The sequence below is a fragment of the Podarcis bocagei genome (genome assembly GCF_964188305.1).
Source record: "Podarcis bocagei genome assembly, chromosome: 4".
Lineage (NCBI taxonomy): Eukaryota > Metazoa > Chordata > Lepidosauria > Squamata > Lacertidae > Podarcis > Podarcis bocagei.
In genome coordinates, this window is record NC_138128.1 from 46102130 (window position 1) to 46128175 (window position 26046).

At 45.0% G+C, this 26046-nt stretch overlaps 3 protein-coding genes across 3 annotated transcripts in view; 1 reads left to right on the forward strand and 2 right to left on the reverse strand.

Annotated features, from left to right (window-relative positions):
* SFXN3 (sideroflexin 3) overlaps positions 1–26046 on the reverse strand; it is a 175390-nt gene that overhangs the window by 134483 nt on the left and 14861 nt on the right. The window lies entirely within an intron of this gene.
* Positions 11602–19032, reverse strand: TWNK (twinkle mtDNA helicase). Its single transcript, XM_081192239.1, has 5 exons — positions 17257–19032; positions 16267–16507; positions 15946–16053; positions 14081–14222; positions 11602–13204 (listed from the first exon to the last, which is right to left on the reverse strand). Exons 1-5 carry the CDS (start codon positions 18461–18463, stop codon positions 12869–12871), a joined length of 2034 nt encoding a protein of 677 aa, XP_081048365.1. The 5' UTR covers positions 18464–19032; the 3' UTR covers positions 11602–12868.
* Positions 19297–24179, forward strand: MRPL43 (mitochondrial ribosomal protein L43). The gene is made up of 3 exons (XM_081192292.1): positions 19297–19501; positions 23056–23162; positions 23532–24179. The coding sequence occupies exons 1-3, from the start codon at positions 19371–19373 to the stop codon at positions 23759–23761; spliced, it is 468 nt and encodes a 155-aa protein (XP_081048418.1). The 5' UTR covers positions 19297–19370; the 3' UTR covers positions 23762–24179.

Sequence of the window (26046 nt, forward strand, 5' to 3'; positions counted from 1 at the left end):
CTTTGTCTGCCTTACTGCAGAGGAATATTTGAGGTCCCTGGGAGAGTAAATATGGCTTTAGCATTGCTCTCCTGTACTATTTCAGACACATGGTTTATATATTTAGATATGTGTGCATTTATAAATATTTATTCTATATTTGAGATCTGAGAATTCTTATAAGACTCACTATGCATAATCTTTCATTGCCTTGCTTTGGTTGAATATTAGTTCTCACATGGAACACACCTAGCTGATCACAAATGCTTGACTATGCGAGATCTTTTAAAAAACAAAAACAAGAAACATCTATAGGAAAGAAGCTGTTTTGGAGCAATAAAGAAGAGTATGTAAAATGTGTGTTTCTCCCCCTGGCACTTGGTAACCACAAGAAGTCTCCAGACATCTGGACTTTACCAGCATCTGACTCAGGCATCTCATGTAAAAAACTTTCACCTGAGACCCAAATCTAAGACATTGCCCTTTCAGCACTGCACTGCAAAATCAGAATATGTACTGTACCCCTGAATCTTTTGCTGTTTCTCAGAGGATGGCAGAGTATGCCTCTTAAACTACTTTTCTCTCTCTTTCTCTCTCTCTCTTTCTCTCTCTCTCTCTCTCTCTCTCTCTCTCTCTCTCACACACACACACACACACACACACACACACATTCCTTCCCGTGTGGTCACTTGAATTGGTGCTTGTCCAAGCGTAAAGAAGGATAGGCCTTCTGCTTCTTGACTGAGAACATTCAACCTTCCCCCAAGTACTTTAGAACTGCTCTCGTGCCCCTCAGCCAGCCTTCCATTTCAGGGACTAAGCCCCTGTGTGTCAAGTCTGTTTGAGTAGAGCCAGACAGTTCCATCAAGAAGACACCGTCTGGCGCAATGCCCTGTCTCCACTTTCACTGTGTCCAGCCTCCCACTGTGGAAGAAGAGTCAGAATGTTTAATATTTCGACCTAGATGTTGAATATTTAAACAGTGCACTGCTTTTTTGGGAATGCTGAGGCAGCATCAAAGCAGAGAGGGACATGTTCCCTCCAATGTCTCTGTCACTTCCCTCAGTGAATCCAAAACACAAAACCCACTTTATGCAGGGCCTGATCAATCACAAAGCAAGCAAGGGAGTTGGGCCTAAGACACTAAGGCTGTAACCCCCTACTCTGGACAAGACTCCATCCCCAGAACTCTTTTTTCATTTCTCCCTGCCTTCTGGCATGAGCACAAAAACATCATTGACTAGAATGCACATTCAGTTTTCAACTGGCTGGCTGCCGGCTTCTGTTTTATTTCCGTCACTTTTGTATCTTGCTCTTCTTCTTAGGAACTCAGGATTGCATACACGAGGTTACTCCAGCAGTTCCCAAACTTTTTTCTCTCCACGGACCACTTGAAAAATTGCTGAGGGTCTTGGCGGATGATATAATGATTTTGCTGCATGTTGTAGCAACTGCAGTACACTGTACTAGACGCTGTATGGTTTTTAATTGTAGGTTTATTGTTCATTTCATTTCATATACGTTGCATGTTACCATATTACAGTTTGAATTCCATAGAATTAAAATGGTAATGCGTACAATATAAGAAAGAAAAGAAGCAATGCAAATTCAATTAAAAATCACATGTTTAATGCGATGGAAGTGCTGTCTCCTGTCTTAAAACCACAAATCCATAGATATGCTACATATCATCTGTATCAAAATCAGCCCGTGGACCACAGTCTGTTTTTTTAAAAAAAGATATTTATTAAAGTTTCACAAATTATATAATCAAACACAACAATACAAACAAACACAAACAAGAAAAAACAAGTATAATTTCAAATCCTTATTTTCTTAAAACTTACTTCACCGACCTCCTCATACCTCCCCTTTCTGCATTCCAATTTCAGATATTTAGTTTAGCAAATCCTCACCCTTAATTTTGTCTAATTGTTAACCTTTCTTTTCTTTTAACTTAATCTTTACAGCTGTAATCCACTTACTTTCTAAAGCCGCATCATTTTAACACTCATTAATTTTACAATGTTTCTTAAGATAGTTCTTAAATTTCTTCCAATCTTCTTCCGCCGTCTCGTTTCCCTGGTCTCGGATTCTGCCAGTCATTTCTGCCAATCCCATATAGTCTATCACCTTCATCTGCCATTCTTCCAGGGTGGGTAGATCTTGTGTCTTCCAATACTTTGCGATGAGTATTCTTGCTGCTGTTGTAGCATACATAAAGAATGTTCTGTCTTTCTTTGGCACCAATTGGCCGACAATGCCCAGGAGAAAGGCCTCTGGTTTCTTAAGGAAGGTATATTTAAATACCTTTTTCATTTCATTATATATCATTTCCCAGAAAGCCTTAATCTTTGGGCATGTCCACCAAAGGTGAAAAAAAGTACCTTCAGTTTCTTTACATTTCCAACATTTATTATCAGACAAGTGGTAAATTTTTGCAAGCTTGACTGGGGTCATGTACCACCTATAAATCATTTTCATAATATTTTCCTTTAAGGCATTACATGCCGTAAATTTCATACCGGTGGTCCACAACTGTTCCCAGTCAGCAAACATAATGTTATGACCAATATCTTGTGCCCACTTTATCATAGCTGATTTCACTGTTTAATCTTGTGTATTCCATTTCAACAGCAAGTTATACATTCTTGACAAGTTCTTAGTATTGGGTTCTAACAGTTCTGTTTCTAATTTTGATTTTTCCATCTGGAAGCCAATTTTCCTGTCCAACTTGTAAACTTCCATCATTTGATAATAATGAAGCCAATCTCGCACTTTAACTTTCAATTTCTCAAAACTCTGCAATTTCAGTTTATCCCCTTCCTGTTCCAAAATTTCCCAATATTTCGGCCATTTGGCCTCCATATTAAGTTTTTTCACAGCCTTTGCCTCCATTGGCGACAACCACCTTGGGGTTTTATTTTCCAACAGATCTTTATATTTAATCCAGACATTATATAATGCTTTCCTGACAATGTGATTTTTAAAAGCTTTGTGAGCTTTAACCTTGCCGTGGACCACAGTCTGAGGAACCCCTGGGTTATTACATTTTATTTGCACCACAATCCTGTGGAGAAAGCCAAGCTGAGACCCACAGCTACTAAAGTGGTTTTCATGGCTGAGTGGTCAGTCCCACCCCAACCCCCATACTTAAAAAACTGAAGCAATTGTACAATTGTGCCGAGATGTGAAAGGGACTTTAGACAGACCGCTGGATTAAGCCAGTGGCCCATCAAGTCCAGCATCCTGTTTTCATAATGGTCAACCAGATGCCTATGGGATGCGCAAGCCCTATTCCTCCACAGGATAAGCTCTTACTTGAAAACTGAAAACAGCTGAGCCAGCTGTCTGTGTGTGGTACAATATCTTCCTTCTTTTATTAAAGGTATTACTTCTCCGTGGTTGACTAGTTGATTTAAGCCCACAGTTTGACGCAGGGCAACACAACAAAAACTAGCACCTTCACAGGAATGTAGGAAGCTGCTCTATCCAGTAGCCAACCATCTTGTTTAGTATTGTCTACTAGACGGCAGCATCTCTCCAGGGTTTGTTTAAGTCACAACTGTTTCCAAGCGCTCCCTGGTGTTTGTACAGTGGTGCCCCGCAAGACGAACGCCTCGCAAGACGAAAGGTTTTTTCGTTTTCGAGTTGCTTCGCAAGACGAATTTCCCTATGGGCTTGCTTCGCAAAACGAAGCTTGCCCCCGGACCTCTTTTGAAGCAAGGGGCGGCAACGGGGAGAAGCGATTCTCCCCGCTGCCCCTTCCCTTGCTTTAAAACAGGTCCGGGGACAGAGGGGAAGGCCCGCGGCACTTCCCCTCTGTCCCCGGACGGTCTCCATAGGAACGCATTGATTGATTTTCAATGCATTCCTATGGGAAACCATGCTTCGCAAGACGAAAAACTCACAAGAAGAAAAAACTTGCGGAACGAATTAATTTCGTCTTGCGAGGCACCACTGTACACAGGACCCTTTGCCTGCAACACATGAGCTATAGCCCTTCCATTATCAGTCTAAAGTGTGCAATAATCCAGAGAAGAGGATTGGGGTGGAGTGGGGGGTTAAACCAATGTATGGGAATTCTTAAATATCACAATGAAGCATCCTTGTCAGAATATTTAAGAAATTCAGAAATTTATATCAGCCAGTTATATGTAATTAAAATAACAAGCAATAAAAACTGCCCACCACAGCGACAATATTCTGGCACAGACACACAGGTCTCCAGAGTTAAGAGCAATGCTACTTTGTCCCTTGATCATAAGAGATCACTGACCTCATGGCTTCCATTAGAACGAGAAAGACACCAGTGGGAGAAAAGCAAAAGTTATAATTAATTTTCCAAAGTATTAATAATTTAGCATAATGAGAAGAAGTGATCATAGTTAATTAGGGTAATGAATTAGGATGTCTGTTCTGCACCCAGCTGGAGGTGAAGAGCGTGGGGGTGAGGGGGTGCAGGGTGGGAAATGACACATGCCTCCTAAACCTATGGGATTCAGAGTTTACAAAGACTCTCATTTCTTCTTTTTTTGTGGGCAGACTAACATCCTTTTTGTTGTGTTTCTGGCTCTAGTTAACACATTCAGGATCATTATTTTGCTTGGTATACAGTATGCTTCTATTTTAAAACACAAAAGGGCAAATCACTCAGGCTTCTGAGTGTTTGCATATTCTAAATATGGCTCCAAATTCCAAACTGTAACAGTGAGGCTTAATTAATGCAACGAAATCGGTATGCTGGGAATGTGGATCGGGCAGCTCTTTGTAGAATTCATCACACGCGAATACGGTCATCTTAACATAACATATTTTAATCCTTCATTTCCTCCAAGGTGCTCAGCTCAGTGAACACCCTTCACGATGTCTGCCCACCACAGGGCTAGAGTACAGTGCTGCGGTCTTCAATATGTCCCTGCCACACACAAGCTGCTTATTGAACAAAAGCAAAATGCCAGAGACGCTACAGTGCTTAGCCAGGGGCTCAACAATGTGGCACCTGGGGCAGCTCGCCTGATCAATGCTTCCAGGTGCCAGTTTGCAATGCAACCTCTCGCTCCCTCCAAAGGAGAGCAGGCGGGAGGCAGGGTAGCATGAACATGTGAATATGGGCGCTAAACTGAATGGGTTCTGATGGGTGTTAGAGGTCTGGATGAGCTGGGAGAGAGCAAGGTGGGGAAACCGATGCATCAGCTGCTCCTTTGTCACTGACTGGCCTTTCTCAAACTTGGCAGTTAGACTTTGCTGGCACCGTTCTGTGCCTAGAACAGTGAACAGACTCTGTCCAGTTGCCTGCACCACCCATTCATTCACACAGTGCCTTCCTCAATTGCTAAGCACTCTTCCCCTACTTCCACAGACCAGTACATGGGCTTGGCAGGAGAGACTTCTCAATGGCTTTGACAGAGGGGAGCAGAGAAGGAAGGGTGGCAAGCTGTCCTTTAAATCAACCCCTCCCTAATAAACCTTTCAATGAGTGATTAAAGAAAGGATGAAGGTGAGGGGGGAGGGATGATTTTTGGAGTGTGGGAATTAGGGGTGAGAAGAGGAGAAGCGGTGAGAAGAAAGCCAGACCCAGCTGCTGGGAATATGATACCCGTTCTTAAGCCTCCCACCCGCCCACTCTCTTCTTCTTCCACCCGCCTGGAGATGGACTGCTTGGAACTCAGCTGCCAGTTTTCTGTGAGAAAGGTCCCCATGTATGTGGCTTTGACAACTGGGCAAAGATACAGCTGCTGATTTCTCCCTGCCCAGCGTCTCCCTTTCCCTTCTCTTCCCTCGCAGCAGAGTTTTCTCAGGAAGGAGGGGGACGCAGCAAGCTAAGGATTCCTCCTTTACCAGAGTAATCCCCCAATCTCTTGGGAAGTAAGGTGGGGAAAACTCCGGCATCAAATGGTTCTGCCCTGATTACCTCAGAAGTCCATTTCTGAACCAAAACCAGGGTGCCATTTCTTTATCCGATGCCATTTGCCTTGGGCAGACCACTCCTGGAGTACTGTGTCCAGTTCTGGAAACCACAATTTAAGAAACATATTGACGAGCTGGAACATGTGCAGAGGAGGGTGACCAAGATGATCAAGGATCCGAAAACCAAGCCTTATGAGGAAGAGTTGAGGGAATTGGGTATGTTTAGCCTGGAAAAGAGGAGACTGAGAGGAAATATGGTAACCATCTTCAAATATCTGAAGGGCTGTCACATGGAAGATGGAACAAGCTTGTTTTCGCCTGCTCCGAAGGGTAGGACCCGAACCAATGGCTTCAAGTTACAGGAAAGGAGATTCTTAGTAAACATCGGGAAGAACTTTCTGAAGGTAACATCTGTTTGACAGTGGAACAGACTCCCTCAGAAGGCGGTGAACTCTCCTTCCTTGGAGGTTTTTAAGCAGAGATTGGATGGCCATCTGGCATGGATGCTTTAGTTGAGATTCCTGCATTGCAGGGGGTTAAATCAGATGACCCTTGGGCTCCTTTCCAATTCTGATTCTGTGATTCTATGATTCAATCCTAAATACCCAGTAGCCTGACTACCAAGCATCTAGGCACATGGAGATTCTAAAGCCCTAAGGCTGGCAACCATGCGCACGTCAGTGGTCAAATTAAGAAACTTCATAAGGTATAAAGGAAGAGGGGGAACAGGCAGAAAGTCAAAACAGAATACAAAATAGACCTGAGCACAGTCTGAACTAACTGTAGCATAAAAACAACCCTTGTTCAAGTTTACTCTCAAGGAAACAGCAGGGCTGGTCAGCTTCATAAGATTGTCTTGGAACCCTAAAGCTGAAAAGGGAATGGGATTCTCTGGTGTTGAGGGGAACAAGCTGCAAGAAGCAGCCCAGCATTTTGAAGGGTTTTTTTGGTCAGATAGGCCTCTTTTTTGCATATGAAAAAGCATAACAGTAGACACCTGACAATTGTTTAGGAAAATGGTGGGCAGCTCAGGCCCTTTCTTCACATGTGTCCTGACCTTCTCACATACATATTTTATTAAGAGCTAGAATTCTATGTACATGAGATAATCCGTCCCACATAACTCAGTACTGTTTAAGATTGGACTGCACATTGAGCCATAGGCTTTAGAATACTTCAGTTCAAGTTTACATACTAATCAGAACCAAGTCACATCTGGTATCTTGCAAAATTGGTATTGCTTAATCAACGCCTTTAGTAAGGAATTCTGGCTTGATCTAATGCTCAGCTCTTGCAATATCTTGCTTTAAATGCAAAAGCAAACAAACCCATGGCTGGGTCAGAATTCTAGAAATGCCTCTACTGGGAAGGTAGCTGTGCTTTAGCGAAACAAACCACCTCATTAACAAGCTGGTTAGTGGGAACACTTAACTGTAATCTCCTTGGGATCAAAGGGACTCAAGTAGCATTAATCCAAGGACTCTAGTTTAACTGGTTTGCAGATCAAGCTGCTAGCAGCTATGGCAGATGTGCTTTGGTGTGCTCTTGCTTGTTGTGCAGAAATCTTTGTAGAGTTTCTGGAGTCCTTCCCATATCTCCCTAAGGGCAAGATCCAAGAAACACAAACATTGCACCATCTTATCAACCCATTTTGCACACCTTTAACAACCATCACAGTCTGTGACCAGGATAACACCTTTCCTTTCCCCACCATTCTGTGTTCCCAACAGTTTCTATTGAAGTTAGGTGATAGCCACTGGTACCTGATCTAAACAGCATGCCTTAAGCTCAGAGGTTGGACTGGAATGAGGTACTTGGGGTGTGTTCACACTGCTGTTTACTGCGGCTCCAGTGCTGGCTTTTTAACACACGTTCACACCGCAATACAGTATCCAGAATGTGTTGTGATCCTGGACTTCTTCATGGAATGCTTCCGTTTGATGCATTGCTTCTCAAAGCAGCTTCATGCTGGCTTTCCCCCTCAGCATGTGCCTGATCCGTTTCCTTTAAGGGCATGAAGACCTCTACAAAAGACTACACATCAGCCAGGCACCATGCCTAGATGGCACCAAACCTATAAACACACCTGTTTATGGATGAGGTAAGAAATTGCACACACTTCCCAATGTGAGCATTCGCAGAAATGAGTTAGGCACTGACCAGTGCTGGTGTGAACAGACAGGGGGGGGGAATGTGTAGCGGGGGGGACGGGACAAAAAAGCATTCACTGCTCTTTAAGGTATGAATGTGGAGATAGGATTCAAATCCCCACTGAGGCATGTAAGCCAAGCCCTGGGTAACCTTGGGTTCTCTCAGCCAAATAAACCTCATAGGGGTACATGGGGAGGGGCTCCTTGAAGGGTGTGAAAAACATGTTGTAATACAGATGGTCCAATGTTGCACAAATCACTTATTTCCTGACAGATGCAAATGTCTGGTTTGCCCACAGCTTTGGGTTAGGGAGGGTGGAAGCCTGTGATTGAATCATGCTTCAAGAGCAGCTAGCCATAGCAAAGGAAATCGCTTCCAGGCACAGCTCAGCTTCCGATGAGCCCTGTTTGAATTCCAGGCTCCAGCCTTGGTTTCAACTCAAACCACAAATCATGAGGAAGAAGAGTTTGAAACACGCTCAGAGTCTGGTGTGCCGCTCTGTCCAGACTGTTGCAATGTGCGATGTTTGGATTCAAAATATCCCTTGCTGCCAAGCTGAAGGCTAACTGGGAACCGGGCTATTGGGTCATCCTCTCAGAGGAATAGGCCCTGCCCATGGCTCAGTGTTCAGACCCGATTCTCAGCCAGCCCTGGGCCCTTGTTCCTCTGCCTCCTTCCAGTTCCCATCATTCAGTGGCCAAGTTCTTTTCATCCTGCCCTGGTGCTGCCAGAAGCTAATTCTTAAAAGCTGCAGTTGCCCAGGTCCCTTTCCAACCCTCTACAGAACAGAGGAGAATGCTCTGACTTGAACTAAGTCGGGGTATGTAGTAAAGAGTCCTTCCAGGATCAGCCACCCTCTGCTGTGGGATAAACATTTGGAACCTGCAATTGTACAGTGTACTTCACTTCACCAAGATGGCACCCACCATACATTTTGGCCTACAATTCCCATCAGGCCCGGATAGCCTGATGTTGGCTGGGGCTGATGGGAGTTGTTGTCCAAAACTGCTGTCAGGTACTAGGTTGATAAAGGCCAGTATGGAGGAAGGGAACAAAACCAGCACTTAAAGTTATAGGGAGGAAGCTGGAAGAGTCCCATAATAAAATCCACAAGCCCCCTTCTTCTCCCTGCTGGCCTGTTTTAGACACCCATGTCCTCCCTGTAGCCTTTCTAAGCAGGGGCCATTGCAAGAGATTAGGGGCTGGTTCCCTCCTGCAATTCAAACATTGGCATGGAGGGGAAAGAATTGCTGCTAAGGCGGAGGAACAGTCTAAAACAACCTAGCCACAGAGAAAAACATATTACTAGAGAAAGGTTGCACCTTCCCTCTTCACCTCACCCTGACCTGATCATACCCCCAGGCATGTAGCTTTCTGACACAAATGAGGGCAAGTGTGAGAAAACAGAGGTCTGTGTCAGACCATGAAAACAGACCCGGCACAACTGTTTGGCAGGGTCTTTGTGCTACCAGACCCCTGCAGAGAGCCCTGAAGGAAGTTAACTTTCCTCTCATAGCAGTTAGACCTCGTGCCAGAGACTTGACGGTGCTGATTTGGAGAGGTGCAGGACTGTCCGGCTCCAGCAACGCTTTCCAGGCTTGGCAAAGCAGAGCAACAAAATGGCACAAGAGGCCTTGGGCGCCAGGGACATTCAACAAAATGCCAATACTTCCTCTCCAGACTCCACTTTCAGCATCCAGATTGACAGGGATGCCGTTTAATTCAGCAACTCTTCAGTTCAGTCGGTTTATAGTTCTCTTTGGGCTTATGCCTCGAGCAGGGGAGTTCAATGCCACTCATGATAGCCCTGGGATGGGGAATGCGTGACTCTCCTGCTGCTCTTGGAAGACAACTTCGACCATCCCTGACCATTGGCCAGGCTTGCTAGGCCTGATGGGAGTTGGAGTCCAACATCACCACAGGTTAACTGTCCTTTCTGCAGCCTCTAGAATCTTCTGCTTGACTCTGCTGCCTGCTCCCTTGAGCAAGCAAGTAGTGAGAGGAGCAAGGAGAAAGAACAATGGCTTGCACACTTCTTGTTCTTTCCCTCTGGGAGGCGGTACCAATTGGACCCAAGGGGAAAGGTAAGCAAATAGGCAGTGGCAACCGTGCTCATGAATGAGGCACACTGACAGCACTTCGTCCAGGCCCACTCACCCACCCCAAAAAGCTAGAATTGGCACTGCTTGGACCAATGAGACAGAACTGAGAGGAAGAGGTAGAGATCACACATTGCATGCCTAAAGTCCCAGCTTCAGTCCCCAGGCTCTGCAGGGAGGGCTGGGAAATATTCCTGTCTGGTGAGCTGCTGCAGTCAGTGCAGCAGACCTCTGTTCTCGTGCTGGGCCCAAGGTTGTTGGACTACATCAAAGCCAGTGGTCAGCAATGGTGGGAGTTGTAGTCCAAAAGAACATCTGGGGAACCATGGTTGAAGAAGATAGTAGACCGTACTGAATTATATAGGCTGGAGGTCTGATGCAGTGTAAGGCGGATTCCTCATGTTCCTACAAAGTGCAGGACGGAACTCTTAAATTTCCCCATGCATTTTACCAAAATGATGTCCAACTCAGAGTAGGCAAAAGAGATTAAAGATACAACACAGCCACGTTCATGCAAAAGGAAGTATGCTTTTAAAGGATGATGGAAGTCCATTTAAGAAACATTTGGCTGCCATCCCATTAGTGGGTAATTATGCGCTCAGCATCATAACAAACTATGTGTGGACCTGCTGCTCTTTTCTATTGGCAATGGCATAAATCATCACCTTCAACTAACCCTTGATTCAACCTGGTGTCATCCAGACATTTTGGGTTACAATTCACATCAGCCACAGTTAGCATAGCCAATGATCACGGAGCACTTATAGCCTACAAATTAAGCCCTGAAACCCTAAGATCAGATGAAAAGGGTTGCTCTCGCCACACCCCTACATGTTGTCTCACAAAAACGATTACTCCCAAACATCTCCTGCATCACTTCTGCTGGTCCATCTATGCTTTTTGAGGTCTGCTCTTATTCAGTGATTGCTTAAATACAAGGTCAGGTTATCAGAATGGAAAACATGTGAGTAACATTTGCAGGCAATGTTAATAATTACAGAAGTTCATAACTAGCTAAAATGCAGGCCCAAAGAAAAAGGGTAACAGCTGCTGAGCAACATCAGAACAGGATAAGCAGGAAAGAGGCTCAAGGTGGATTAATATACATATTTGGGTTGAGTGAGGGACCCTCTTAATTGCAAGAATAAGAACTTGGAAGGTTATGGAAGTTAGTTACCTGTAATTATTATTATTATCATGAAGAAGAAGAAGAGTAGTTGAGCATCTATCAGGGACATTAAATCTAGGGAATCTTAGGCTAGATGATACTGGTAGTAACACCACAAATCGCCTGTTTTAGTGAACTTGCTGCTATACTCGTGTGTCTGTGATTTCAGAGCTCAAAGAAGCATGCCAGTGCTTGGCACGTGATGGAGGTACTGTGGGTTAGCATGGGAATATTATGTAAATCTTCCATTTGAACAGGCTGGCCTCTTGTGGACAGTATAAGGAACAGCACACATTAAGGACAAACTGTACTGTTTTTAATTTAAATAAATGACACAACATCCAACACAATGTCGATTAACCCGTAATTTCTAGAATGCATAGATAATTTCAAATAACGTTAAAATACAGTGTGTGCATGGCCAAACCAAATCACAGTCAGAATTAGTTTGGATTCCTGCCCCTCCGCCCCGCAAGAGTCGTTCAGTTTATTAAAGTCATAAAGGTTGAGGGAACACACTTTTACTTCCATAAGCATTTCAGCTTATGCATTGATCAGAGTCAGTTGTGAGATAGGTTTTCAAAAAGCAGCATTTCTACATGTTTATATCCTAAACAGAGATATCTCTTGGTGCTAAAACTGAAGTGGACCAAACCCAAGCCCACTCTCAGCCTCAAAACCAGGGAGATCGATCTAAAAGTTTGATAGAACCATGAATGCTTTAGAAAAGGTTTTCAACAAACTTGCTACTTTTCTTAATGACAGCATTTCAACAGCCCCCTTTGGAATACATTAACAGTGTGGTTTTTCCTTCAAGTAATCTCCTCTCCTGAACTCACATTAGGCTAGAACAGTAAAGTCCAGAGCCAGTATGGAACAGGCATATAAGAAATAATCCAAAGGAAGGAAGGGCATTTCAGAGCGATTTACCTTTGTGCCAACCGTTTACTCAACCTCCACAGCTAAGTGCTTTGTCAATCCCCTTTGCCGAACCCATGGCTCATTTAAATCTCAGGATTTGCTGACTCCTCGGCTCAATTTAACCATTCTCTCTAATTCAAGCCCTGAGATTAGGAGAGAAAGCACAGCTCCTGTTGCAACATTCGCAATTTTAACCAGTGATTTTTGCAATGCATATGGATACAGCAAGTGCCCTCTGATCCCATGCTAGGGATCTAACGCTTTACTAGGCTGCAGCAAACCATTTTTCTGTATGCATACTAGTGCAAGAAATACACAAAACAACTTGGAAGTACTTTCAATGTTCCTTTTGATATAGTCTTCACTCTTCGCAGCTACTGAGTCCAGGCCAAGGCTAAGCCGAAGATGGCAAAACAAAGCTATTTCCCCTCCAGATTATTGCATGATTAGTAAAATGATACTGGAAATCCTGTGACAACCCCACAGATTTGTCATACAGATTTCCAGCACATTATCCCAACGGAAAACAGGCAACTAAGCACGAAATATCCCGCCAGTGCCTTTCTTTGCAGTCCAATGATTATTCCTATGATCAGATGTGAGGCAGTGATTTTGCTGGCTTCCAACCCTTTTCCAAGTCCTACACTCCTCCTCCTCCTCCTGGTTTGATGGGCTCCTCCTGGTTTGATGGGGAAGGGGCTGTGCTGTTGGGGGACTGAGACCTCTGCTTCTTCGAAGCTCCACCGGCACCTGCTGGTTTCTTGGCAGGCACACCATTGTCATCCTTTACCTTCTTCAGCTTGGCTTTGCCTTTGACGGGGGTAGAAAAGGTGAGGGATGCTTTGCTGAACTCCAGGGGAAAGACTCCCACATCCCCATCAAAGCGATTCTTGGAGACCTGTAGATAGCGCTTTCCTGGGCCTGTCACCAGCTTCCTGTCCTGCAGGATTAGCACGTTGTCGGCTTCCTGGCTGGCCTGCGCAAGAGACACAGAAGGAAAGTTATTGTTTGGGGGGAGAAGGGGCGGCCATTTTGTACAGCATGGAATGTATCTCAGCAGTATGAGGAGGAGGAGCCTGCAGCTAAAGAAAAGCAGATTTAGAGTACATGCAATATTAATACAATTGTACTGAATGTGGTGGGTCTTAAGCCAGTCAGGTGATCTTGCTGCACTTTCCCCAGGTTATCTGCACAGTTTCCCCCGCAAACAATTCGCAACAAGTTGAGACATGCAGTATTTTTCTCAGCTCCTCCAGCCAGCTAAGGATCAAGAACCACAATGTAGGCATCTTCATTGGATCAAAAATAATGGCACTTCTCTTTAAAAGTGAGAACGATACAATCTAATAAACGAGTAAGCACTTTAATCCCACTGACTGTAACGGGAGAAAATTAAGCACAAGTAAATCAAAGGGTGCCAGCTGAAGCCGTCCTGCTTCTGTCACTAGGAGTTGCCAGGCAGAAGATGGTTAAATCATCTGATTATGGGTGGTCTAGTTAGACCACCCCAAATATGCAGAAAAAATGGATTCTTATGGGCCAGACATGGGGAACCTGTGGTTCTCAAGATGCTGTTGGCCGCCAACTCCTATCAACCCCATCCAGGATAACCAGGGGTAGCCCAACAACATCTGAAGGTCCACAGGTTACCCATACCCACTACGGCCAGAAGGGGTCAAAGGAACAGAGGATTGCATACCAGACTTAGCAATTCCAACAGGCACTATGTTAGGGATACAGAGTGGTGCGATGAACTCTTGATTGTAATGGATAAAGTACACACACTTTGAGCTAAGCTGGAAATATATGCTCTCCAAAGACCAAATTTGCCAACTTCCACACAAACACTCACTTTTGCAGACCCAAAAATCGAGGCAGTCTGCAACTCCCTCTCTTCATCTTCTTTCCGGGGGTGAATGACCACAGTGACGTGGCAGCCGTTTTCTGTGGCAAACTTCCGGAAGGCACCCACAATGTAGTCTTGCACAGCAAGCCTAGAATGGCAACATGGTGGAATAAATATACCTTGTTGCAAAAGTAATTACATTAGACACATGAATAGTGAAGTACAGTGGTATCTCAGGTTATATACACTTCAGGTTACAGACTCCGCTAACCCAGAAATAGTGCTTCAGGTTAAGAACTTTGCTTCAGGATGAGAACACAAATCGTGCTCCAGCGGCACAACAGCAGCAGGAAGCCCCATTAGCTAAAGTGGTGCTTCAGGTTAAGAACAGTTTCAGGTTAAGTACGGACCTCCGGAATGAATTAAGTACTTAACCCGAGGTACCACTGTACAAAGAACACAATTTGATGTTTACCTGCTAGAGAGGGGTAAAGAACATTAGTAGAGGATGAAAAGAACTACAAGACTGACCTCCATTCTCACAGTGAGAGACACTCTACAGTGGTGCCCCGCAAGACGAATGCCTCGCAAGACGAAAAACCCACTAGACGAAAGGGTTTTCCGTTTTTCGATGCGCTTCGCAAGACGAATTTCCCTATGGGCTTGCTTCGCAAGACGAAAACGTCTTGTGATTTTTTTCGCTCCCCCCCTTTTTCTAAGCCGCTAATAGCCTTTTAGCCGCTAAGCCGCTAAGCCTTTAATAGCCGCTAAACCGCTAATAGCGCTAATCCGCAAGACGAAAAAACCGCTAGACGAAGAGACTCGCGGAACAGATTATTTTCGTCTTGCGAGGCACCACTGTATTTTTCTCTTGAACATGTTCCTATTTATTTATTATGTTCACTGCTTTTTATAAAAAGTCTCAAGGTGACTTACAAGACATTTAAAACACAGTACAACTTTTAAAATCCAAATACAGTGGATGCTTGGGTTGTGAACGTGATCCATGTGGGACGCAAGTTCGCAACCCGCAGCGTTCGCAACCTGCAGCAGCGCGTCTGTGCACATGCAGGTTGTGATTCAGCACTTCTGCGCATGCACGACCGTTCCGTTCCGGTACTTCCGGGTTTTGGTGGGTGCGTAACCCGAAGAAACGCAACCTAAAGCGGCTGTAACCCGAGGTATGACTGTACCATAAAATGACCACAAAAAATAAAACGTAAAAATGACTAGAAGGCCTAACTGTAGCTACTGTCATTACCAAAATAACGCTTATCTATGATTAAGGAAGGGACGCGGGTGGCGCTGTGGGTAAAACCACAGCGCCTAGGACTTGCTGATCATAAGGTCGGCGGTTCGAATCCCCGCGACGGGGTGAGTTCCCATTGTTCGGTCCCAGCTCCTGCCCACCTAGCAGTTCGAAAGCACCTCAAAAGTAGATAAATAGGGACCGCTCTCCAGCGGGAAGGTAAACGGCGTTTCCATGCGCTGGCGCTGGTGCTGGCTCGCCAGAAGCGGCTTCGTCATGCTGGCCACATGACCCGGAAGCTGTCTGCGGACAAGCGCGATGCTGTCTGCGGACAAGCGCCGGCTCCCGGCCTATAGAGCGAGATGAGCACGCAACCCTAGAGTCGGTCACGACTGGACCTCACAGTCAGGGGTACCTTTACCTTTACCTTTTTACAGTTAAGGAAAAAATTCACACTCAGTCAGGACTACTGTTTGCACCGGCATGATTACAATTATTTTCAGGTCACTGTAAATAAGTGACACACTGAGAGATTTTTTTTAAAAAGGTAGAGGAGAAATACAGTGTTGTAAAAAAACCCAACAGTCTAGGCCAAAGGATGAATGCATGGGGGAGAGCTTACCTGTCCACATTGAGCTGTTCCTGGCCCATCATGAACTGGAGATTGTCAATGATCACATGACTGATATCATACATGTACACAGCATGCAGCATGGTGTCTATCACTGTCCTGCATGGAAGAGACCATCACAATTACACACACATCTTTCATCATCAATCCTGAAAAAGGAGGGATTGAAATAAGGGTCACACATGGAAATATGAAAAGGAATGTCGCCTTAGTATCTCAGCAACTAAAACATAGTTTCATGCCCACCACTGCCTCACATCAAGAACATTAACCCATGACATGCAGGAGGGAAGCTGCCACCCTGAACCTTACTTGATATTCTGATGCCCGTGGAAAGTCATGAAGTAGAGCGGAAGATCCTCAAACTTGTCTGCCCACTCGTCATACTTTTCCAGCTGCTCTTCCAGCCTCCCCATGGCAAACTGGGTAAGCATGATCTTCGCCAAGCGCACATTGTTGATCTCAAAGCTGCCCCACAAAGTGTTCACTCCCTGAGTGCAGAGGTCCAAGGCATATTCACTGATGAAGGTTGTCTTCCCACTGCCCGTTGGGCCTGTTCCACAGACAGGATAAAATTAATACAAGGACAGGTTGCTGCAACCTACAGGACAGATGGTTTTCACCTTGAGTTTTCATGTGTAGACCAACACGCCCTTTCTTCTGAAAGACCACCCACTTCAGATGTGAACAAAAAAAAAAAGTTATTTAGTGGGAGTAACGGCAATCAGAATTCATGGCAAGTAGTGACATGAAAATTGGCCCAAGGCAGAAAATAGCAAAATATAGGTTAGACTCCTTACATTCCTCAAGGGGGAAAACGGACAGCTCAAGAGCCACCAGATTGAGGTAGCCCAACTCTGCAACAAGTTATTGAGCTGGCAAGCAGGCATTACAACAACAACAACAACAACAACAACAACAACAACAACAACAACAACAAAAAAGCCAAGAACCACACAGAACAACAACAACAACAACAACAACAACAACAAAGCCAAGAACCACACAGAACAACAACAACAACAACAAAAAAGCCAAGAACCACACAGTACTAAAGTATACTGCATCAGTTTCTAATTGAAAGCTCAATAAGCCTTTGATTGTAAATGACTTGTGAATGAAAAGTCAGTCAGCTACTGGCAGTATCCTTTGAAGAGACCCCAGGGAAGACATCCAGCTGAGATTTACAAGGGAACACTCTTTCTCTCTCTCTCTCTCTCTCTCTCTCTCACACACACACACACACACACAGAGTGAATGGAGAATGAGAGTTAAAGTGCCACAAACCACATAGCTACTCACCTGTGAATACAGTGAGCTCCCCTTTTCGATGGCCCTTGAGGAGTTTGTTCAGTTCTGGAAAACGAGCCCATTTGACACCTGCCACCTGCTCCACATTGGCCAGCTCCCCAAGCACCTCTTCCCGCAGCTGGCGAAATGAAATGATGGACTTGTGGCCAGCTGGTAGAGCGGAGCGCAGAATCTTGGTGAGGTTCATGCCCTGGGTGAAAGCTTCCAGGGGCTGTAGTTGTTGGTCACTTGGCCGCACCAAAGAACAACGCTTCGGGTTCAGCTTGCGGGCAAAGAGTTTGGCAGCTTCCCAGGAGCGGAGGTCCTCCCCTAACCACAGGGTGATCCGCTTGAACTGTTCTAAGTAGGGGAGAAGGGCTGGCGGGAGGCAGGAAATCCCCCGGGGCAGGGCCAAAGTGGGTAGCCCAGTCACCTGGTGCAGCACCAGTGTGTCCAGCTCACGGCCAGTCAGTACAACTTCTGTATCTCGTCGGCTAATCAGAGGCAATCCAAAGAGGTTGTGATAGGCCGCAGGGCGAGGTAGGGTGTTCTCCACATAGTGCACCATTTCCCCTTGGCGTTCAACTCCCAGAAGCTTTAACCCCTTCAGGCTGGTGCCACGGGGGCTGAACCAAGGGAAAACCAAGGTCCGCGCTGTCCGCAAGTAACGTACTCCAAACCGTTTGAGTGTGGCATTTGAGACATTGGAAATGCCGAACATAGCCTTGGCCTCCTGCGTCTCCTGCTCATCCAGCAGTTCCCAGAGAGGCAGGGCTCGTTCCCATATATGCATGGCATCTTTCCCATCTTGGTCTCTTTGCCCACTGGCCTCTTCCAGGCCACCCACAGCCATCCCTTTATGTCGCAACTCTACACTGGCCTGAAAGTCTTGCCAGTTACCTTCAGCCAATGAAGCTGTGCACAAAAAGCGGCCAGTGGTCTTGTCGATGAAGAGGCTGTAGCTATGGCGGACCTGCTGCTGCTCCTCCACAAAAATACTGGGCACGTGAAGACAACTATACCCATCATGAAAGGGGATGCCCTGCGCCCTCAGATACTGGCGAATCTCTGTGACTGTAACTGGGGGGATCGGCCCTTCTGGGGACGGAAGCGTCTCTTTCTTGTAAGATCTGCAGGATTTGCTCCCTGCAAGGATCAGCCTGCCCGTAAGGGGCCACTGGCTTGAAAGACTGCACAAGGAGCGGGTGAGGAACCACATTTTTTCTGTACCAGTGGCAGAAAGATGCCTGCCAAGAGCATCCTCTCAAGGCAGTAACCTTCCAGACTGGCACACTAAAAACTTCTGCTGGGAAACCTTCTCCCAAGAGCAACCTCTCCCATATCGAGACTGCCTTATTTTACCTTGCTATAATACCTCTCCCTCCTAATCACACGAGCGCGCACACCGCCTTCGTCAGAGAAACAACCCCGAACCTCCTCCGCCTCGCCGCTTCCCTCCCGGCCACCCCAACCACCTCGCAGGGACTCGCCCTCTCGCCGCTTCCTCGCTCGCGGCGCAAGTCCCGCCGCATAATCCCGCTTTGCCTTGCGATGGGCAAAGAGACGGCAGCCCCAGATTTCAGCCCCCGCTTTGAAGGAAGCCCCGATCCGCTGCAACAAGCAGCACCTGCCCCCAAACTCGACCTCCCTGCCCTCCCTCCCGCCCTCCTGTCACCGCGCGATGGGAGAGCTCCGCGCCTGTCTCGGATCAAGCATCATCCTTTCCCCCACGTGCGGCTGCGGGGAGCGCGCGATCGCCGCGCCCCGGAACAACAACAAAACACGGAAACGTCACTTCCGTGCGGGGATCCTGGCCTCAAACGTCGAGCCAGCATATAGAGATAGGAAAGAATAGAGGCGTCATTCCCACCTTAGCACTTGGCGAGTGTATAATAGCGCGTGAGGCGCTTCTAAGTGCACAGACTAGCGCTGACTTTGGCTATTTCTACCAGGCAGGCAAAGAAAAGACGGGCGTAAAAAGTGACCGCCAGGGCCTTCGTTGGATTTTTCCTCCAAGTAGCTCTAGGGCGCTAGCGCCCTCTCTGCGTCACTTCCTCCGCTGCTTCTCCTTCCGGTGAGGAGGAGAGGGAGGCGGCCAACCTGCTCCCATCCCGCTTTCATCTGCCATGACCAGCCGAGGCACCCCGAGCCGCTTCCTGGCCAGCGTCTTGAGGAACGGGGTGGGCCGCTACGTGGGGCAGCTGCAGCGCCTCACCTTGACGGTCAGCCGGGATGCGCCGAGCTCGCGGGGCGCCAGGTAGGCTGCTCCCCCCCCGCAAAGAGGTGCCGGGACTCTGGCTTCACCTGAGCGCCCTTTGCTGGTCTCCCCCATAGAAGGGCTTCTCGCGGGGCTTGACTCTTCGGCTCTGGGCAACGCGGACGCTGTAGCCTCTCTTTGCAGTCGTGGGCCGCTTTCACCCTGCCCTTCAGCCGAGAGGTTCCAAAAAACGTTTGGTTTTTTTCCTGGGGTGACGCAGGGGCACGCATACCCCTAAACATTTGTGAATCTTTGTACAGTACTTTTGTCCACTTACTGTATTTATTTTTCCCGATTTGAACTATAAAATGGTGATTTTCTTGAGTCAAAGTGAGAGTGCCCCTAAACATTTTTTAAAGAAAAAAAGCACTGTGTAGCAATATTGATTTCAAAATTGACTAAGTAAAACTTTATATTGCTCATTTATGATAAAGTATGGTTCAATTTAAAAAGAGACAGTCCCTGCCCCCCCCCATTAAAAGGTAAAATACATGGTGCAAAAAAAGAAAGAGGGAGGGGGAGGGAAGAGGAATAGCCACTGGAATACTGTATTGACTTTCATATCTGAGCCAAGGGGGTCACTGAATTCTTGCTTTTTAGGGTCTTGAAATTCAGTTTGAACTTTCCAGATTAGGATGGGGGGGGATGCGTATGTGTCAGTCAGTCAAGTTTATTGCTTATAGCCAAAGGCTGCTGCAATATATACAATGGCATTCAATAAAATATATACTAGTTTGATACAAAACTTAAAACATTTGTATTGTCAAAACATGACCTAATCTGCACAAAACAATAAAAACTCCTTAATATACAAATTAAAACATCAGACATTAAATTTTATAAGCTAAAATCACCGTGGGGCCACTAATATATTAAAAGTAATGTTAAATAATGCAATAGACAATTATGTAGAAGGTTTAGTGATAAAGATACAGCTTGGTGTAGATGGGGTCAAATAAATTCATCTCCTTTGCAGTTGATAGCTATCTTGGCTATATAATTTTTTCTAATTTTCCAGGCGGCAGCTGCAAAAAGTGCTACACGCCAGGTCACATACTTGTCTATGTCTGTGAGGAGATAAAGAATCATGTCAGAAGGATTCTGGCCAGGGACCTTGTCATTATAGGTGTCAAAAACCATTCTCTTGCTTCATTATATAAGGGACAGTGTAAGATATAATGTGTAAGGTCCTCTAATTCAGGGCATCCCCTAATACAAACACATTCATTTACTGGTATGCCTCTATGTCTCCCATCTCTATAAGCAGAGTTTATTGTTTTTAATTGTAACTCTGTAAAAGCTTTCTGGAGTTGTACAAAAGTCAATTCATTGAAGTAAAACATATGTTTGTGGGCCTCTCTTAAGTTTAAAATATAATGGGGTGCATGTGGATAGGTACATGGAGTTTAAGTCGTTTTTAGTAGCCACTGCCCTTATGGCCCATTTTAAAATATTTTTCTGAGAATGTAGGGAAAGTTCTTTGAGCTTGGTCACTGAGAGGTCATATTTGTCAATTAGTTGGGCTGCATGATGTACCCAATTTTTAAAGGGTAGTCCATTTGCGAGCTCAATCAGGCATTTTTTTTGGTAACCTAGTGTTGTCCATCTGTTGAACTCTGAACCAGTAGCAGAGGATTCTTTTATCTATTTGGCTCTCGATGCTCAACATACAAGTTTCCAGCCTAACCATGGCGGATTGCAAATTGCAATTTAATATTAGATAGCTGTATATTCCAAGAGGCCGTTTCTGAGTAGACCAGTCCCAAATATTGGTTTATAATGTGTTCATCCAGGTGCCAAACATGCTTTTTAGGGCGCTTCCCAAATACAATGACTTGTGTCTTGTCATAGTTTATAGATAAAACATTACCTATGCAATATGAACCTAATTTTGCAAGCAGCCGTCTCAGGCCCACCTGGGTTCTAGATACAAGTACTAGGTCATCCGCATACATTAAGACTGAAAGTTTTTGGTGAGGATTGTAACAGGGGCAAACTGTAGTCCATCCAGTTCTTTAACCATGTCATTATTATAAAAGTTAAACAAAAAAAGGCGCCAAAATGCATCCTTGTTTAACTCCAGTAATGGTCTTTGTTCTAGTAGTGAGATGGCTGACGAGCTCTACTTTTACTTGTATTGATGTATCAGTATATAATGTTTTGATGAGAAATAATAAGCGGTGATCTATATTTGCCTTTTCCAATTTCTGCCACAATGCATGTCTAGGGACTGTATCGAAAGCTGACTTTAGGTCGATAAAAGTGATATATAGTTTTTGCTTCAAATTATGGATGTATTTACATAACAAAAAGTTCATCACAAAACACTGGTCCAATGTAGATTTCCCTCTTTGGAAACCTGCCTGGACTTCCGATATCACTTTATTTGTATCTGCCCATTCTTCCAGTCTGCCAAGAAGGAGCCTGACATATAGTTTAGAGGCTACATCTAACAGACTAATAGGTCTATAATTGGCAGGATTTTTCTTGTCACCCTTTTTATATATTGGAGCAATTATACTCAGCTTCCACCCTTCCGGTATGGTGTTGCAGGATCTTGTTCAGAAGTTACATGTGATATTGTACAAGAATACATGTCTTGTGTTCAGGTTTGTGATTATACTAGAGTAGCCACTTGGCTAGGCAGTAGAGAAAGCTAATATTCCATGTATGGGAGCTTTAGCTTTATGGCTCAGGATCAAAATAGGCATATGAGAAAATTGTGTGTTTTGTGGAAGAGGGTCTTTGTACATCAGGTGGCTGGTACAGTGGTACCTCGGGTTACAAACGCTTCAGGTTACAGACTCCACTAACCCAGAAATAGTACCTCGGGTTAAAAACTTTGCTTCAGGATGAGAACAGAAATCGCGCTGCGGCGGCAGCAGGAGGCCCCATTAGCTAAAGTGGTACCTCAGGTTAATAAAAGTTTCAGGTTAAGAACAGACCTCCAGAACGAATTAAGTTCTTAACCCGAGGTACTACTGTATTCAGGTAGAAATATTACTGACTCATATTAATAAAGTAATGTCCAAGAGCAACAAAGATTTGACTTGGTTGATGGCTTTGAATATTTTTTTCATTATTTTTGGTTTTGATTCACTGGCTTATTGAGAGTACATTGGTACCTCAGGTTAAACTCAGCAAACATTAAAATCACATATCCCAACTGTGTGTTGGGGTAGGCCTGTTGAAATAATATTTTTAGCAGGCATTTAAAACACTATAACTAGGGTGCCTGCCTAGTACCATGTTTATTCTACTAATATTTTAAATATTTGAGCTAACCGTTTTAGGTGTGTAGGTGGCTGCCGAAAGGGAATTGCCTGTCCTTTCTGTGGTTCTGAATAATTTTGTATAGAATCACAGAATAGTTAATGAAGAAATATTTACCTGGCCTGCAGTTTATGTAGCTTGCAATGCTGCCCAATGGGAATTACTGCAGTTGAAGTCCCCCAATTGCAGATGGTGGTGGCAGCTTTTCCTGAGCTCTCCTTCAGTTGTTCATAAGAACAGTTATTTAAATACCTCAGTGACTCCTTTCTTTTTTGTTCTAGAGAATACATTGAAGAAAAGGTGGTGGACTTTGCCAGGCAGAACCCTGGGATTGTGTTCTACGTTGCTCCAAAGCAGTGCAGGGTCCCTACGTTGACTGCTGAATACAGTAAGTATAGAAAATGCAGCTTTGCATTAGAGCCATGTTAACGAGAGATTGGTGTTGGCTGTTATTGGCATTTCCTGTGAAACCTGCTCCTAAAAATCAGCGGGGAGGGTGCACCCTGTCTCAACAAGGCTTCTAAGGCAACGCTCAGCAGCAATTGATGTGTGCTATCTGCTGAAAGAATTACACACCAAGGAGCTGTAAATCAGGCCTTAGTTTGTAACATTCAGGAGTAAGAGGGTAGATGTGTGGATTTATTGAGGTTCATAAATGAAAAATCCTTGGGAATTGGGTATAAGTGCCCAAAGAATCTTATTTCTCCAAACAGACAAAGAATTGGTCCACATTTTATCCACCTAATTTTCTTTCTAGTGAATGGAACCGTGAAGGTAGAGTGTTTAACCAGCAAGACAGTGGATGAGATTGCAAAGGTCATCCAGAAGCTGGCAGGCCAGTCTGGCCTGGAGATCATCCGTATCCGAAAGCCTTTCCATACAGATAACCCCAGTATCCAAGGCCAGTGGCACCCTTTCACAAATAAGCCCAGCAAGCTCAATGTGGAAGCTGTGGGTCAGCAGCTTCTCCAGCCCCCAGAAAACTAAATCTACAATGGTGCAAACCGCCCGGGGCTTTTGTGAGTGGGAATTTCTTGTATCCAGGCCAAGATCATAAAGCTACGTTGATATAATTCATCTGGAGGAAGAATACCATCCCTCTCCTGAAGAAAATGGGCTTTGAAAGGATTCCAAACTACTATATGTTGACATGGGACAATCTCCTACCTGATTTGTTGTGTTTTATCAGCTAAGTCATAGGCCAGCCCAGGTCAATGATGAACAAGGCCTAGAACTGGATGGGACTGGCTCCTCTTAAAGAGAGTGGCAGAGACTTTAGAGGCGACTGTTCTCTACACCACCAGCTACTTGTGCTGGTAGCTTGTCTTATCCATGTTTTGAGCTGAATGTTATCCTCGTCTAATGCTACTCCTGCTGGAATTGGAAATAAATGGATGGAACTACCTGTAAGGTTCTCTGAGGGCTTTCTTGCTAATGAACATGCCTTGAGTTGCAAATGCTTAAGTCAGTAGAGGACTAATTGTGAATACCTGCCTTCACTGGAAGCTGCGAAGCCAGTGATCGTTGTTTCCTAAGCCCTGTTCTAGAGTTCAACTCAAGCATGGGAGGGCTAAAAGTTTGTAGAGGGCCAAGCCTGCATGTGGCACCTTAACCCATGGTGTACCCTGCATGTCAGGCACTCACTCTCCTTCCTCCCCCTGACTTTTGCATGTTTAGTACAAAGGTCTGGAGAGGGCTTCTGATCCCAGTTCTAGAAGATTTTACACAAACAGGGACCTTGGCTTGTTAGGATTTTTGATCTTGGGGAGGCTTCTAGCTATGCTCAGCTGAACATGCCTGGAAGTCTTCTTGAGGTTTTTGAGCTAAGTGAGTGAAGGTCTGAAGGGGTCTTTGAAGGTGGTGCTTGCATTTGTTCAACCTTCCCTCCTTGCCTCTACATACTCATGAAAATGCCTGTAGAGGTGGTGCTGAGTTGCTCACCAAGTCTGAGTACCTTGCCCTTGGCTGCTCCAGATGGAAGGAGGCAAGATGGTAGAGGTTTTGATTCCCTACTCTGCTAGTTTTCCTTGGTGCAGCATAGTGAGGTTTGGCTCCTTAGGCCTTCAGAGGTAGCATCTACACAACTTTAAAAGGAGAGTCATGTACTGTTCTGCTGGAAAGAGTCAGTGTTGCCTGTGCATACAGTATAGAAAGGGTTAATTTGTGCTGAAATAGTGTTACCTTTGACATTCAGCCTGTGGAAACACTACCAAACTTCATTGGCCAGCACAGAAAGAAGTAATGAGTTATCCACCCTTCCGTTGAATTAGCAAATGTATAAAAATCCCCCTATTCACTGGAATTTCATAAGAGTCTGGGCTAGAGGTCTTTTTTGTTGTTGTTCAGATGTAGTGCCAGATATCTTCTTATTTGGAGATGCTAGAAATCAAACATCATTTAGCACTGAGCAGCAGTTTGGCTAGGATATTGGAGTTGAAACTCTCATACCTGGTTTCCAAACCATTCCAAAAACACACACACACACACACACAGAGAGAGAGAGAGAGAGAAGAGAGAGAATTAAGGGAAGTAGAAATCAGCTGGAACTCTTCTCTAAACAAGTCTACACACCATTGTCTACATTCAGTGGCTGCTTTCCATTGCCTTTATACGAGTTGCTCCATCTCTCCTCCCTTCTATTAAATATAAATTAAAGAGAACCCTTCCTCCTTATAAAACCCCTGCCATCTCTTAATGGAAAGCACTGGGGAATCTGAATCAATTAATTAGCAATGTTGGCAGCAAAAGAAAAAAGGCATCCGGCAGCTTGGCAGAAGCAAGTTCTCATCTGGTTCCTTTCAGAGATTTTGTCATAGATTATCAACATGCGCCAGAGTCTTGGCAGAAGAAACTACATACGTGAAATGGGATTTTTACCTTGGTATAAGGGTAAGAATATGAAGCTGCCTTAAACTGAGTTAGGTCCTTGCTCTGTCTAGCTGAGTTCTGCCTATTGTGATTGCCAGGAGCTTTTGAGAATTCCAGGCAGAGGTATTTTCCGGCCCTTCTACCCCCGATCCAACTGGAGGTGATCAGGATTGAACTCAAGCTTCCCTACACACAAAACATTTAATTTGTTGCAGAGCTATGACCTGGCTTCCATAAAGGCCATACCACTAAAAAGAAGAGTTTGCCATCACTTCAGCTCAATATATTAAACTAGTATGTAATATGGCCCTACGTACAGTCAGGGCATATTTTTGGGCATGTGCTGCCTTTGTTTACATTCCCTTTGCAGATTGTTTGCAAAGTGTGGGCCTTTTGCAACAGTT